The sequence below is a fragment of the Mya arenaria genome, chromosome 14 (genome assembly GCF_026914265.1).
Source record: "Mya arenaria isolate MELC-2E11 chromosome 14, ASM2691426v1".
Taxonomy (NCBI): domain Eukaryota; kingdom Metazoa; phylum Mollusca; class Bivalvia; order Myida; family Myidae; genus Mya; species Mya arenaria.
The window spans coordinates 7,844,710-7,857,968 of record NC_069135.1 but is presented as its reverse complement, the minus strand read 5'-3'; the positions used below and the strand labels follow the sequence as shown (position 1 = coordinate 7,857,968).

At 32.9% G+C, this 13,259-nt stretch overlaps 1 protein-coding gene across 8 annotated transcripts in view; it reads right to left on the bottom strand.

Annotated features, from left to right (window-relative positions):
- Positions 1-13,235, bottom strand: part of LOC128217241 (trichohyalin-like) — a 35,826-nt gene extending 22,591 nt beyond the window's left edge. For 5 of the 8 annotated variants that reach the window (XM_052924242.1, XM_052924237.1, XM_052924238.1 and 2 more), the window contains exons 1-10: positions 13,114-13,235; positions 11,225-11,277; positions 9,243-9,287; positions 7,647-7,672; positions 7,083-7,353; positions 6,504-6,684; positions 6,168-6,245; positions 4,162-4,779; positions 1,941-2,272; positions 1,478-1,593 (exon numbers count right to left, since the gene is read on the bottom strand). In XM_052924242.1, coding sequence (XP_052780202.1) covers positions 1,478-1,593; positions 1,941-2,272; positions 4,162-4,779; positions 6,168-6,245; positions 6,504-6,684; positions 7,083-7,353; positions 7,647-7,672; positions 9,243-9,287; positions 11,225-11,277; positions 13,114-13,124 — 1,731 coding nt within the window. In that variant the 5' untranslated portion in view covers positions 13,125-13,235. Of the gene's footprint in view, positions 1-1,477; positions 1,594-1,940; positions 2,273-4,161; positions 4,780-6,167; positions 6,246-6,503; positions 6,685-7,082; positions 7,354-7,646; positions 7,673-8,505; positions 8,534-9,242; positions 9,288-11,224; positions 11,278-13,113 lie in introns of all 8 variants that reach the window. The other 3 variants (XM_052924241.1, XM_052924240.1, XM_052924239.1) reach the window with 3 other exon arrangements.
- Between the last annotated feature and the right edge of the window lie 24 nt (positions 13,236-13,259).

Here is a 13,259-nt window from a genome sequence, read left to right as displayed (position 1 = left end):
AGTTTAATTTCTTTCTTTAAAGTAATACTGGCTGGACATAATTAAACATATTTCTTTCTAACACCATGTTTATGTTTTTGTTTTCAATGTAATTGAAAAAATGAAACTAATAAGTTGGTAAAAAAGAGTACAGAGTACATCACATGCACAATGTCAAGTAGCTTCATGATCTATCATCAAGACTATACAAGTAAACTGGCAAATGCATAGACAAGAAACAATTATTAGAATCCTTCTCAAAGTACATAAATATGCGAGAAATACAATGCCAAGATGTAGACCCAATATCAGATATTTAACCTTTAAGATGAAAACTTGATATGCACATTGGCGTCTTATGATGACAAAAAAACAACATTGAGAAGAATTACTAAGAATAAGGGTTTTTGCTTAATTCTCATTTCTGTAAAATCTTAATTAACTGCCGTGTTTAATCTTGTTTGTTTTGTCACATTTCATAACTATCATTATTGTATGTATTAACATAAACAAGTGATATGTGTAATAGTAATGTTTAAATAAATTTTGGTTTAAACCAAACCCATTAGAAAAAGCATTGTACGTTTTTATGACATATGGCATCAAACACAATAAATAAATTTTAAGACCATACAAAAATAATGAGTATCAAAAGATAAACACAATATGAACACCAAGCAATGCACTTCTTATACCTTCCATATTGGATGTTTACAAAAAAATGATCTGAATACAAGTTTACAAGAACACAGAACAGGATTAAGGAGAAAGACATCTATAAATCATTCTGACAAAAATATGTGGCTAGCCTGTTTCAATGGGCATCAACTACATATAGGTGCAAATAATATAACAGAATGTTATAACAGTATAATAACCCAACATGAACCCAATTACAGCATTAGTATTAAGTCAATTAAATAAAACAAAATTTTCAATATCAATTTTTGTGGACGGCTAAACAGTAAAATGTGCAAACATGTTAAATATAAATAAACATTAATCTAATAATCTTTACAATGGAAGATCAGTCAACAAAGGATTTAAAGTATCAACTCATTACTGAATGTCTTACAAAAAGAACATTTAAAATACCAATAGCCCCTTTTATAAATGATGACATAAATGGAATGTGAAACACCCATAGTTCCCAGAAATAACCTTTCAGTTCACTTTGTGGCATGAGCTTTAAACTACAAAATCACTCAAAATTTGCATTCTGACAAAGTGCAAATCAAATATGTCCCTTTAAAAATCATATATACTTTAACTTGTGTTTGAATATTGTTTAAAATTACAATTTTTTTCATATAAATTCTTTCAATAATCTTAGACCATGGATTATTTGCTAACTATTTAGCACTATATTTTATATAAAAAAATATCTTCAATTGTTTCATACCCCCTCACAGCAACAATAAATAACTTAATTTCTACCCCCAGCCCCAGATATCTAATACATCATCATGACTTTGCCAGCGTACGAGGCTTTGCGCACCTGTCTTCCCTTGTAGTCAGCGGCCACATGTCCCGACCGGGTCCTTAGTGGGGCTCCAGCTCCTGGACGACCCCAAGGGTCATAGTCTCCTGTGTGAGACAGCTGTTTTGACTCAACTGGAAAAAAATCACAATTTAAATCATTCAATTACAATATATGTCACAATGTGTTTATATATATATATATATATATATATATATATATATATATATATATATATATATATATATATGTAATTAGTATACAATTAAGCCACAATTATATGAATGCAACATTATGTTTTCCAGGAAATATTATAAAATAGATATCTTGACAAGAAAAAACAACAACAACAAAATTATACTGAACTAATTAGGTATAGTTAAAACAGTAAAAGTGTAAAATGTTATTCTAAAATATTTTCTGATGAGATCCCTTTAACACAGGTATCTTTTTTCAGTACAAATTATATTCTTTGACCTACCCCTCTCTCGATCCCACTCAAGACGTTTCTTCTCTGCAAGTGTCATGTGACGCATGGGTATCCCCACAGGGGCCTTGGCATGGGCCTTAGGACTTGTGTCTACTGGTGAATGCCGAGAAGGGACATCGGGCGTGTCCTCAGGAGATGGTGACCGAGAATGTCGACCCCGCCGGTTCCCATCTGTGTAGTTAGATAGATCAGTGACTCGCCCAATATCAGTGCGTGTCATCTTGGCCGACGGATCTGATCGTGGTCCTTTATGTCTCTGTGGTTTTAAAATCACTTCAGGGTTATAGCGGGCATTCAGCTGCTTAAGACGTTCCTCTTCTTTCCTGAAAACGATATTGGTCTCCTTTAGTATAAATGTCCATATAATATAATTAAAATAACAGTAAAAAGTGGTAGAGTTTCAAACAAACCTCGCTATTTCATAAACACACTGATATTTTTGTTTATGTATAAGAAATCTAATCATCTAATCCTTCAGTATAATGATTGAAACAGTTGATCTAATGAAGTATCCAGACAACTAACGGACAGCTAAAGATCAATTATCAGTTAGTTTCAAATAGTCATGGCTACCTAGATTTTGATTGCCTCATGGTAACTCCAATTTTCCAATTTTTTACACACAAAATTGACAAACACAATAAAAAAAAATTCAAATTCACTCTAAATGTTATTCTATTTCCACTAATACAGTTTGACTGTGTTGTTTGAATGTATCCATCATTATAAACATATGCATGCTAAAACTAGAAACAACATAATGACATTAAACTCTTAATCTACATTCTTTCAGTGTGATTAATCAATACCTGTGTTATTACACTTTTGACCTATGTATTTCACAGTTTTTCCTGAACAAATCCTGATATTCAATATTTGTTTCTTTATACAAATTCATATGGGCATTAAGTTGGATAAGGATATTGGTAACTTAAAAAATATAATCTTAGTTAAGGAACATTCAGAAGATATATTTAGGAAAATCACACAAATATAAGGACCTTTTTGTTGTACAATTAAATACAAGACCAACTTGCGCATGTTTTCCATGTCTTTTGGCCTTTAAATGGCATTCATCTATCAATTTCAAAAAGGGGTTATCATAGATATTTAATAGAGTAAGCTGATAAGCCTTTTTGGAAATTCATGAACAATATGTTGTATTAACTAGGGCTGCAATGATATACCTAACACTGTACTGTAAAATATTGCTATATGCAGAGCCCATACTGTAATATATTGTGATATGCAGAGCCCATACTGTAATATATTGTGATATGCAGAGCCCATACTGTAATATATTGTGATATGCAGAGCCCATACTGTAATATATTGTGATATGCAGAGCCCATACTGTAATATATTGTGATATGCAGAGCCCATACTGTAATATATTGTGATATGCAGAGCCCATACTGTAATATATTGTGATATGCAGAGCCCATACTGTAATATATTGTGATATGCAGAGCCCATACTGTAATATATTGTGATATGCAGAGCCCATACTGTAATATATTGTGATATGCAGAGCCCATACTGTAATATATTGTGATATGCAGAGCCCATACTGTAATATATTGTGATATGCAGAGCCCATACTGTAATATATTGTGATATGCAGAGCCCATACTGTAATATATTGTGATATGCAGAGCCCATACTGTAATATATTGTGATATGCAGAGCCCATACTGTAATATATTGTGATATGCAGAGCCCATACTGTAATATATTGTGATATGCAGAGCCCATACTGTAATATATTGCAAAATGCAGAGCCCATACCGAAAATATATTGTGATATGCAGAGCCCATACTGTAATATACTGTTATGAGATAAATGAAGTGAAATTCTTTATATCTTCTTGATATAAACCATTCATGTGGTGTTACACATAAGGACCTATAACTTAAATAATTAAATTTGACATCTTTTCAAAATATGTTGCTCAAATGGACAAGCTGTTTATATTATTGTTTTTAGTTTAAACTAGGCATCTAAGAAAGAATTATAACACAGCAATTTATATGATCTTGAGAGTACCAAATGTCTGCAGGCATGGAAAACTTTTCATTAAATAAACATATTACAATAATGGAAACTGTATTACAATACCATATTGTCAGACAGAATATATCGTGATATATACATGTATATTTATCAGTATAGTGTTGAAGCTCTTGCATTTACATTGTTTAATGGACCTACTTTTCCTCGTCCTCATCAACTTTCATCCTGGCCATCTCAAGCCTACGCCTCTCTGCCTTGGTCATATGACGCCAGGAGAGGTCTATGGGCAGGCCTATTTTATCCCGCGGCGAGGGCTGCAGGTTCTCATCATCAGCATGATCCTTGTTCAGGCTCGTGTCCTGCTCATCCTCTTCACTCTCCTTCCTAGATCTATCTCTTCTTCTCTCTCTGAAAGACTCATCTTTTCGGTGTCTTTCACTTTTTTTTGTCCGTTCTTTTCTATCTAATTCAATACCTTCGTCATCAGAATCTCGATGTTTTGAACGATTCCTTCTACCCCTTGTTTCAGGTATTTCACTATCACTGTCTTCACCCTGGAGTCTTATTCTCGGCCTGCTATTATTGTAATTAAGAATTTCATCATCAAGCTCCTCCTGAGTTTTCTGATGCCTTCTTGGCTTACGTTTATTATCATCTTTCTCCATGTTATAGTCAGTGTCCCTTTTAGACCGTGTTTTATTCCCCCTGTCCCGTACTGGCTCATCATCATCATCTATACGATGTCTCTGTTTTCCTCGGACTGGCCTATCATCATCTTCATAATCGTCATCTTTTCGTCGAGATTTTTTCTCTTTTCTGCAATGTAAATTGCAATAATTAACAGGCTATTAGATTTCCAAACTTTGTTAGCTAGTTTTAGTTTTTTTTTATTCCACTACTTTGAAGTAAAATTTCAATTGAAAACTTAATCAAAAATTCGACTGAACTTTGTTTTAGAATGTATCATCCCGGTAGATAAAATTGTTATCAGTTAAGAGAAAGGTGTAATACATTTCTTATTATGTTACAAATACTTCAAAATACATTTAGTAAAAATGTATGGCACAAAGAAAATGTGCATAAAACTAAATATTTATTCAAGCTGTCCAAGGATAACATGGTGTTTAACTCAATTGTGATCTTAAAAACTTGCTATTTCTATGGTTATATAAGAGTCTGTATATTTTACACACAATAGTTTCTTTATTATTTCACTAGTTTGAATAAATTCATAGGTATTTTTAAAATAAATATAATATATGTACGAATTGTATATAAAGCTGGTCAAATACAACTTATGAATCATTTTTATAATAATTTATTGACCTTTGCCAAATCCAATATCTACATGCTATATGACCTAAGGATTACCCGAACTTGTGAACTAAGAATCTGTTGAAATGTACTTCATTAGGTACTTCATTAGGTATAGTTTAAAAGATAATTTGTGGGATTAATACCAGAATATAAGAATAATAAGAATTATATATGATAAAAGAATAAAAACCTTCAACATTTTAATGTCTCTGGTACCTTCACGCATTAATCCAATAGAAACTTGAAAGTTGTCTAGTGAACACTTTTGGCCATAAATACCAAAAGCACCACAAGATGGAACAATGAACCAATCACATTGCTTTAAATGTGAGGCATATTTTCATACAACAGTTTAAGGGTACGGTTTGTTATACGATCTATCAGATACAGAGTGATTATAAAACACAGATACTTGGCTAGCATAGACAATGTATGATAAGTAGTTCTAGATATATAAAACCATGCTTGAAGCTTGAAATAAATATACATGTATCATGTTAGGCTGTCATAGCATTGTTAAGTCTTTAATGCAGCACAAGTACCAGGTTTACATTTTTCTTTTCCTTTTCAAACAATATTGGCTGTTAAGCTCACTGATTAGCAATAAAACATTGTTACCACACAAACCCCACCCCCATTAAAACAGATCCCACAGAATTTACTGAAATGTTAGGTAAATCTTTAATAAGATTAATACATGAATTACACCAAATGTATTATAAAATCATGAAAAATCAAGTTTGTTTCAGAAAGCCAAATTGTCAGGAAGACAGTTTAAAGATGAAACGGCACTAACATCAGTCTACAAGCATATACACATGAAATCAACTGGCAGAAGGTCTAGTTAGGCCGAGTATAGGCGGGTTGAGTACAGTCACGACGTATACCTGCGTGCATGGGATTTAGTAACCCTTCTCAGTTCTAGACTCCTGTCACTGGAACCACTGGCAATGCTCTCATTGTCGCTAGTCACAAACAGTACACGTACATGGATGACATTGTTTACATGCATTATTTACTATAACAGAAACAAACAACACAATATTCTTAATTGTTGATAACTTAATCATGTTAGATTCATTTGGTGAAACACAATATCTACATGACTTTGCTGTAGTTAAGAATAGAAGAAAAACCATGTGCCATAAACATACGCTGAAGCAACAAAGCTCTGTGACAAAGTCTGTTAAAACTGTACAGTGTTTTCAGAAACAAATACTTACGAAGTGTTTTTCTTTTTCGACTGATCACCTAGGAAGCTGTAAATGCTGTTGTCTTCCTGTTTGGATGCAGGCTTCTTCTTCCGTCGTCGTTCCTGATGATCATCGTAATCATCATCTTCATCATCGTCATGGCGACGAGGTGACTCAACCAAAACCTCACTGTGCGTCTTGTCCTTCCGATCTGTATAACGATTCAAGTATAAGCTTAAATAAAAATCTCTTCAATAATTTATTGACGACACTGCAACAAAATTCCTAGAATTCATATTCCAAAATAAAATATACAAACCATATTGCAATCCTATCCAAGTTCTATCACAAAACTAATTACAACTTTTCTGCTGCCATGTTATTAACCCCTCATACAAAGGGGCATAACAATGATATACATGTGTGTAATGTCATCTGGCAACATGTGTACCAAGTTTCATTTGAATAATTTGAAAGCTTTTTGAGAATTGGTCAAGGTTAAAAAAATCATTATTACCTTGAATGCTTTCTTTGAAGTACAGAAAAGATAAAAAAATACCTTGAAAGAACAGTCTATATATTGGCAATAAAACTGGTCATACACTCTACCTATAGATATTTTGACAGCATTTTCACTGCCCCCAGCAACTTTCCCAACTGAGCGCAGGATTGCGTTCAGCTGCTCCTGTGTCAAGGTCACTGTGCCATCCTGTTTTTGTGTGGAGACCTTCGCCTTATTTTTCTTTATGAAGTTTTTAACAGGTTTTGGAGGGGGTGGGGGTTCATCTGGGGTTAAGGACACAAGATCAGTTTCTACATGGTGATCATCACCAGCAAATCGGCGTACCTGGAACCGCTGGTTACGCTGCTTGTATCCAAACTTTAAGAAATAAGGAAGTAGGAATGGAATCATTATAATGATAATAAATGGCATGTGTGAATTCTTATAGGTTTTAAAGAAACATTTTTTAATTTAGTCATTTCAGCATTTTTTTTAATAACTGCTGGTCTCTTTGACATACAAGAAGACTAAGACATTTAATTATTTTAAATTGCATACTATTGCAATGGGTTGGTGGTTTTATAGCTGATAAATGTTTGTCATTGTCTTGTCCAAAATACAAGAAGTAAAAACATGACTGAATTGTGGATATATATAGAAATCAATATTACCTTTCGATCTTTCTTCGGAATGGTCTCTGTAAGACAGATATAAACTTTAATATTAAAATAACAGTGAAAAACATCATGATTTCTTCTGGAAAGATGATAAATAATATCACATGTTTTCAGTTTCTATAAAATAAGACTTTCAGATAATATTAATAAAAGTTTCATCCTATGATTTGATCTATGGATAAGACAACATGAAATGCTGCCGTAATGGCTATTAATGAATAATTCAAAAGACTCAGTGCATGTTCAATGTTTTCCACAGCTTTTACCTCCACAAAAAAACACACACAAAAAAAGGGTGCATACCACCAAAACAACAGCAAAAGCATTAAGTAGACAAGCGCTGTCACAGAAATGTGACAAATGCTCCCTGAAAGGCCTCATAGTAAAATAGCCATTGGTATTTGAGCCTATATGGACAGATAGCCTTTAGTGTCTTACATATTTTCATGAAGATCTTTCCTACCTTCCCATGCAGTTCAGAAATACCAAAGGTGTTAACATTTTTGAAGAGCAATGCATAAACACGAAGATGATAAGTTGCTGCTTAGAAGGAGTAGATGTTAATTGTGTGTGTTTTACAGGGCCAAAATGTTCTTAAATTACTGATCTGAAACAGATTTTAAAGGTTTGAGTATCTTGGTCCTAAGTGTTCACAAGTAAATGATTACTAAATGATGCCCTTTGGGAGCATCAAACCTAAATACAACAATAATTAATAATGAAAAATTATAACAGAAATATTTTGTGATAAAACACGTGGTAACAAACATCACTGACTGAATGAAAGCCAGTAGCCTAGTTCTATGGGTATATGAAACTACCTCAACAATTTAATATATCAAACAAGGCTTACCAGGCATAATGATTTCACCTTGTCTGGCCTATTGCAATAAAAGACAAAATGTCAATCTGATATTTCAAGATTGTATGCAAAGAACATACCAAGCATGAGGTTAAAATCTTTTTTGAATTGTAGTAAGCTCTGATTAACAACATGTTAAAAAGCTCTGATTTTAGAAGAAAGTGATTAATATAGTACATAGTTAATATATATACCTGTAGAATTTAAAACCATATATTGCAGTCACCAGACTTTCAGGGAACAAACTCAGCCCCTTTCAATGGCAAGTCCTGCTATTGACATGGCCATATTGCATTTGCAGTGATGAAATATTCTCTTATTGAGCAATAAGATACAACAGCGTTACAGTGTTCCTTTCCACCGTTTTTGGGTGGTCAGGGACCTTTTTGATTTGGAAAAACAGGCCACTTAACACTTCAAATGGAATTCCAACAGGAGTGGTTTAAATATTAGACAAATAAGATAAAACCCTAAAATCTTGCAAACAAGGTCCACATTTTTGATGAGACCTCAAAAAAAAGTTGTTTTTGACAGAAATTTGGAGTTTCACATTTTTGAATAAAACACAATAAGTTAAAGCATTAGGAATGGGGCAGAATCTGTCCCCAAATTGGTCAGGAAAATAACACTGCATTAAGAAACAATACAGCTTAAGCTCAGATTTAACAAGTCACAGCAGAGTTAGGTGCCCATCAGCCCAAATTTGCAATAAGCCCAGCCTGACCTACCTATAGGGGGAAGAAGACGGGGCACAGTTGGAAAACCAAAATCATCTGACCAAATAAACAGACAAAACAAAACATACTTTAGAATCTATTAAATCTAGTATGTTGTTTTTTATTTAAAATGCATTATTTTAAAATTAATCTCTTGAATTAGCTAAAGAATTATTCAAAGGCTGGCACTAACACTGTATGAACATATCAAAGAACCTTTACTTATAAAGAAATCTCAAACATTACTAATTGGTATTTTGATACACTATTCATTCATGATTAAGCAATGAAGAATCAAGACACATCTTAAAGACCTGTGAGTGTATAACTACATGTAGTAATGATCACTTAAGAAGGGTTACCGTAGGTTTGATATCTATTGGATACAATTTATAGTGTTAATGATAAGGCTGAAATCTGCACAAGCCCTGCACTGGTCAAAATGCTTTCCAAGCGTGTTCATATTTTTGATTTTATATAGCAAAACCTTGAACCCGTCTGACACCTGAATGCATGTTGAAAATTTGGATGCCAAGCCTAAGTGTACCGTAAATGACTGGGTATTAGACGCACTTTTTTCCTTCAGATTTTGATGCAAAAAAATGCCTGCGTATAATACCCAGTAACAATTTTTTGAACTTTTTTTCTGAGGTCAATTTCAAGCCGAGAGTTTGTTTAGATTTATGTAGAAAGGGATGTTACTCGCGTCATATTGATCGAGCATATACGGGTTAAAACGGCAGTTGAAGATCGGGATACGGTATATCGTAAGACGTTTATAATTTCAACAAAAATATTTTTTCGATTAAACTTACCGTAATTCACCTAAGAGTTCGGACACTCTAAATATTTGGACACCCATAATTATTTCCCAAAATAATTTATTTTGCGTACCTAATTTTCGGACACCCAAAGGACATCAATCATAACTTTCATAGTTACCAAGTTTCACAGACGAAGATTATTGATTTTTATCTTTACAATGCCTGGCTAGATTACCTAACCGTATACACCACTGTGACAATTTAATTAGTTACTACCCATCCTAAACGATTTATTGCCTGTTGAAAAGAAAGTGTGATATATTTATTTGAGGATTAAACAAACAACAAGGGCAATCAAGGGATTAAGAAAACATCGACATGGCATGTTTGTAAAACGATCTGCCAATAAGCTTTCAAACTTGTACCACACTTATAGACTATATGAAGCAATAATCGTACAGTTATACATTAATCCTGCATAGCAATGTCCATGCTCTCCACGAGATCCTCGTGGGTATAACTGTAAGTTATGTGACGTCACACAGTGTGACTCTTTGATCTGAAGCCGATAGACTGTGTTTATTCTGTTCAGTGCATGTATAAAATGGTGTTTTAATTAACTTCATGAAGGATTTACACTTATAGGCGTAATAAATAAGTTTATGACCATTGATTACTACGGATAAATTAATAAGTGGTAAAAAGCAAACATGAAGAAAAAGGGCAGGTTAAACAAACATGTAAATAAGATGTAAAAATGATAATTTTCTATGTATTCGGAGATCGAAAAATAAAATAATTTATGGTGTCCGAACTCTTGTGAATTACGGTATTCAATATTATTTTGAATAATAAATTGAATTAAACAATAATCATACTTACATATAAAAAAGCAAAGTTGGGCACTGTCAAAATATTTTTTGCATAACATAACTTTTCAACTTGACAGTATGGTTGTATGGTTTTAAAGATAACCATCGCCATTTTCACGAAAAAATTTTTTTTGGTCACTGTCAACAAACATGGTGGCTGAAAATGCCGAACGATTTTGACATTTTTTCTATGCGTCTTTTAATCAAAAACATAGATTAAAAGTTTTTTTCTCGGATTTTTCACAGATTTTTTCCCTGCGTCTAATACCCCCTATCGTCTTATAACCAGTCATTTACGGTAGGAATTCAAGTATGTTTATCCAAATTCTAATGTGTTGATGCGTTTCACAAAACTTGCCTTTTTCCCAAAAGATTGAAGGTCTTCCTCCTTGGTTTTGCAGCCTAAACACACTGAAAATATGAGAAGAAAACAATAGAAAATATTGAAGAATATATATCAAGAAGTATATTGCTAAACCCCAGACTGCCATACCATCATCGTAACCATACACCTGTTCATATGTGAATTTGTTTCTAGAATGTTAAAGACATTTTCTCATATTTTAACTATATTTTGAGTTTTTAAAAGTGCTGTTATAGCCAATTATTGTCAGCCATGTACATGTACACTGCCGTATACATATTGTGAAAAAGGAACTAAACTTCATTTAAGGACAATAATTTGGCGTGTGTCTAATTGTATGTAAATGTTCATACATAATTGCATATGTTTGTCATAAAAACAAGAATATTTACAAAGACAAGAATTTAAGTGTGTGTTATGGTGGTACAGCAATCTGGGTATAACTGTGATCGGTTAATTTCGCCAGGGTCCCCGAGCTGAAATCACAAATGATCCAATGTTTCGAACAACCAAAGTTTCCATTTTAGTCTGTTACAAAATGTCTAACAATGTATTTTCAAAGTTTGAATTATCGAGAATATAAATATGGGAAGTTTAAATGATGAGATTTTAAATTTAGGAAATGTAAATGCCTAATTAATATTTGAACAAAGCACTTCATTCCTTCTTACATATGTTCAACTCACAATCCAGTAAAACAGACAAGATGTGCCTATTATCCATATTTGATTTTGCGAAATTTAAATCTGACTAATGCCATAATATGCACTGTCATATTCCACTGATGCTTGTAAAGAAAACATGCTGTTTTATAAAAATAAACTTTGCTATTAAGTATTTGTTCATGTATTGTTTTTTTTCTTTTACATTTTCACATCTATTATATGACAGCCTTTGAAGGTATGAGCAATTTCCACAATGCAATACATAGAATATCCTTAACAAGTAATAGTGTTCATCACAATGCAATACATAGAATATCCTTAACAAGTAATAGCGTTCATGTGTAAATGTTGATAATCGGTTTTTCACACTTCATCACATTTTCTTTCATCTGTAATTGTGAAAATTTTAACACCTGGCAATTGTTTGTTTAATTTGGAACATGCTGTCCGGGAATATGTGTGAAATTATGATCTCAAGGTATTTATTAAGTTTTGTGCATGATTTGGGACTGGCAATGGTGCTCAAATGCTTGACCTCCTAAGGTTTTAATCCAATTTAGTATATATTTTATATGAAAATATAAGGTTTAAAGGTGTGGACTAAGCTTCGACCTCCACTGACTGCCACTTCTCAAATGACCTAATGTTTAAATGATCACAGTTTTACTGTAGCTTTAAATCCACATGGATTGCGTATCTTAAATCATACAGATGATACTTCTTAAATGTTTCACCTTACTTCACATTAATTAAGAAATACCATTATGTAAAAACACTTCATAAATAAATGAATGCCTTTTTCAGAGTTTCCCTAGAATTTTTTCAGCTGACCATTCTGGGACTGTCACTGTTGACAAATGGGTGTCTTTGTTAATACAACTCGTTCCAAACAAGTTGAAAAATGATATGTTCTAATCTGGTCCCTAACCGAATCGCTGATCTAGACCAGGATACAGTATTTCAAACTTATTTTAGTTCCTATGTACTGCATTTAAGTGTCACACAGATAATTACAAATATTCAATATTTCTTTTGTAAAGTAACGATAATTTAATTAAATCATAAATGCTTACAAATATAGTGATGATAGTGATAGTGGGTGGAGAACATTCAAAATTACGAATACAAGGACTGAAGGAGTTTCTTATGAATAATTTTGAAACGATTAATGTGACATTTTGTATATACCATTAGTCTTGAACTGACAGAACAATTTACCTGTAATTCATTGTGTAAAAGACAACAGAATGTCATTTTCAAAACGTAAACATTATGTTCTCAATGCTTGTTTATCGTTGTCAGGAATTCACCTGTTTCAGACATGCGCAAACAAGTTTCCGGTTTTGGCGGAAAAGGCAAAGGGG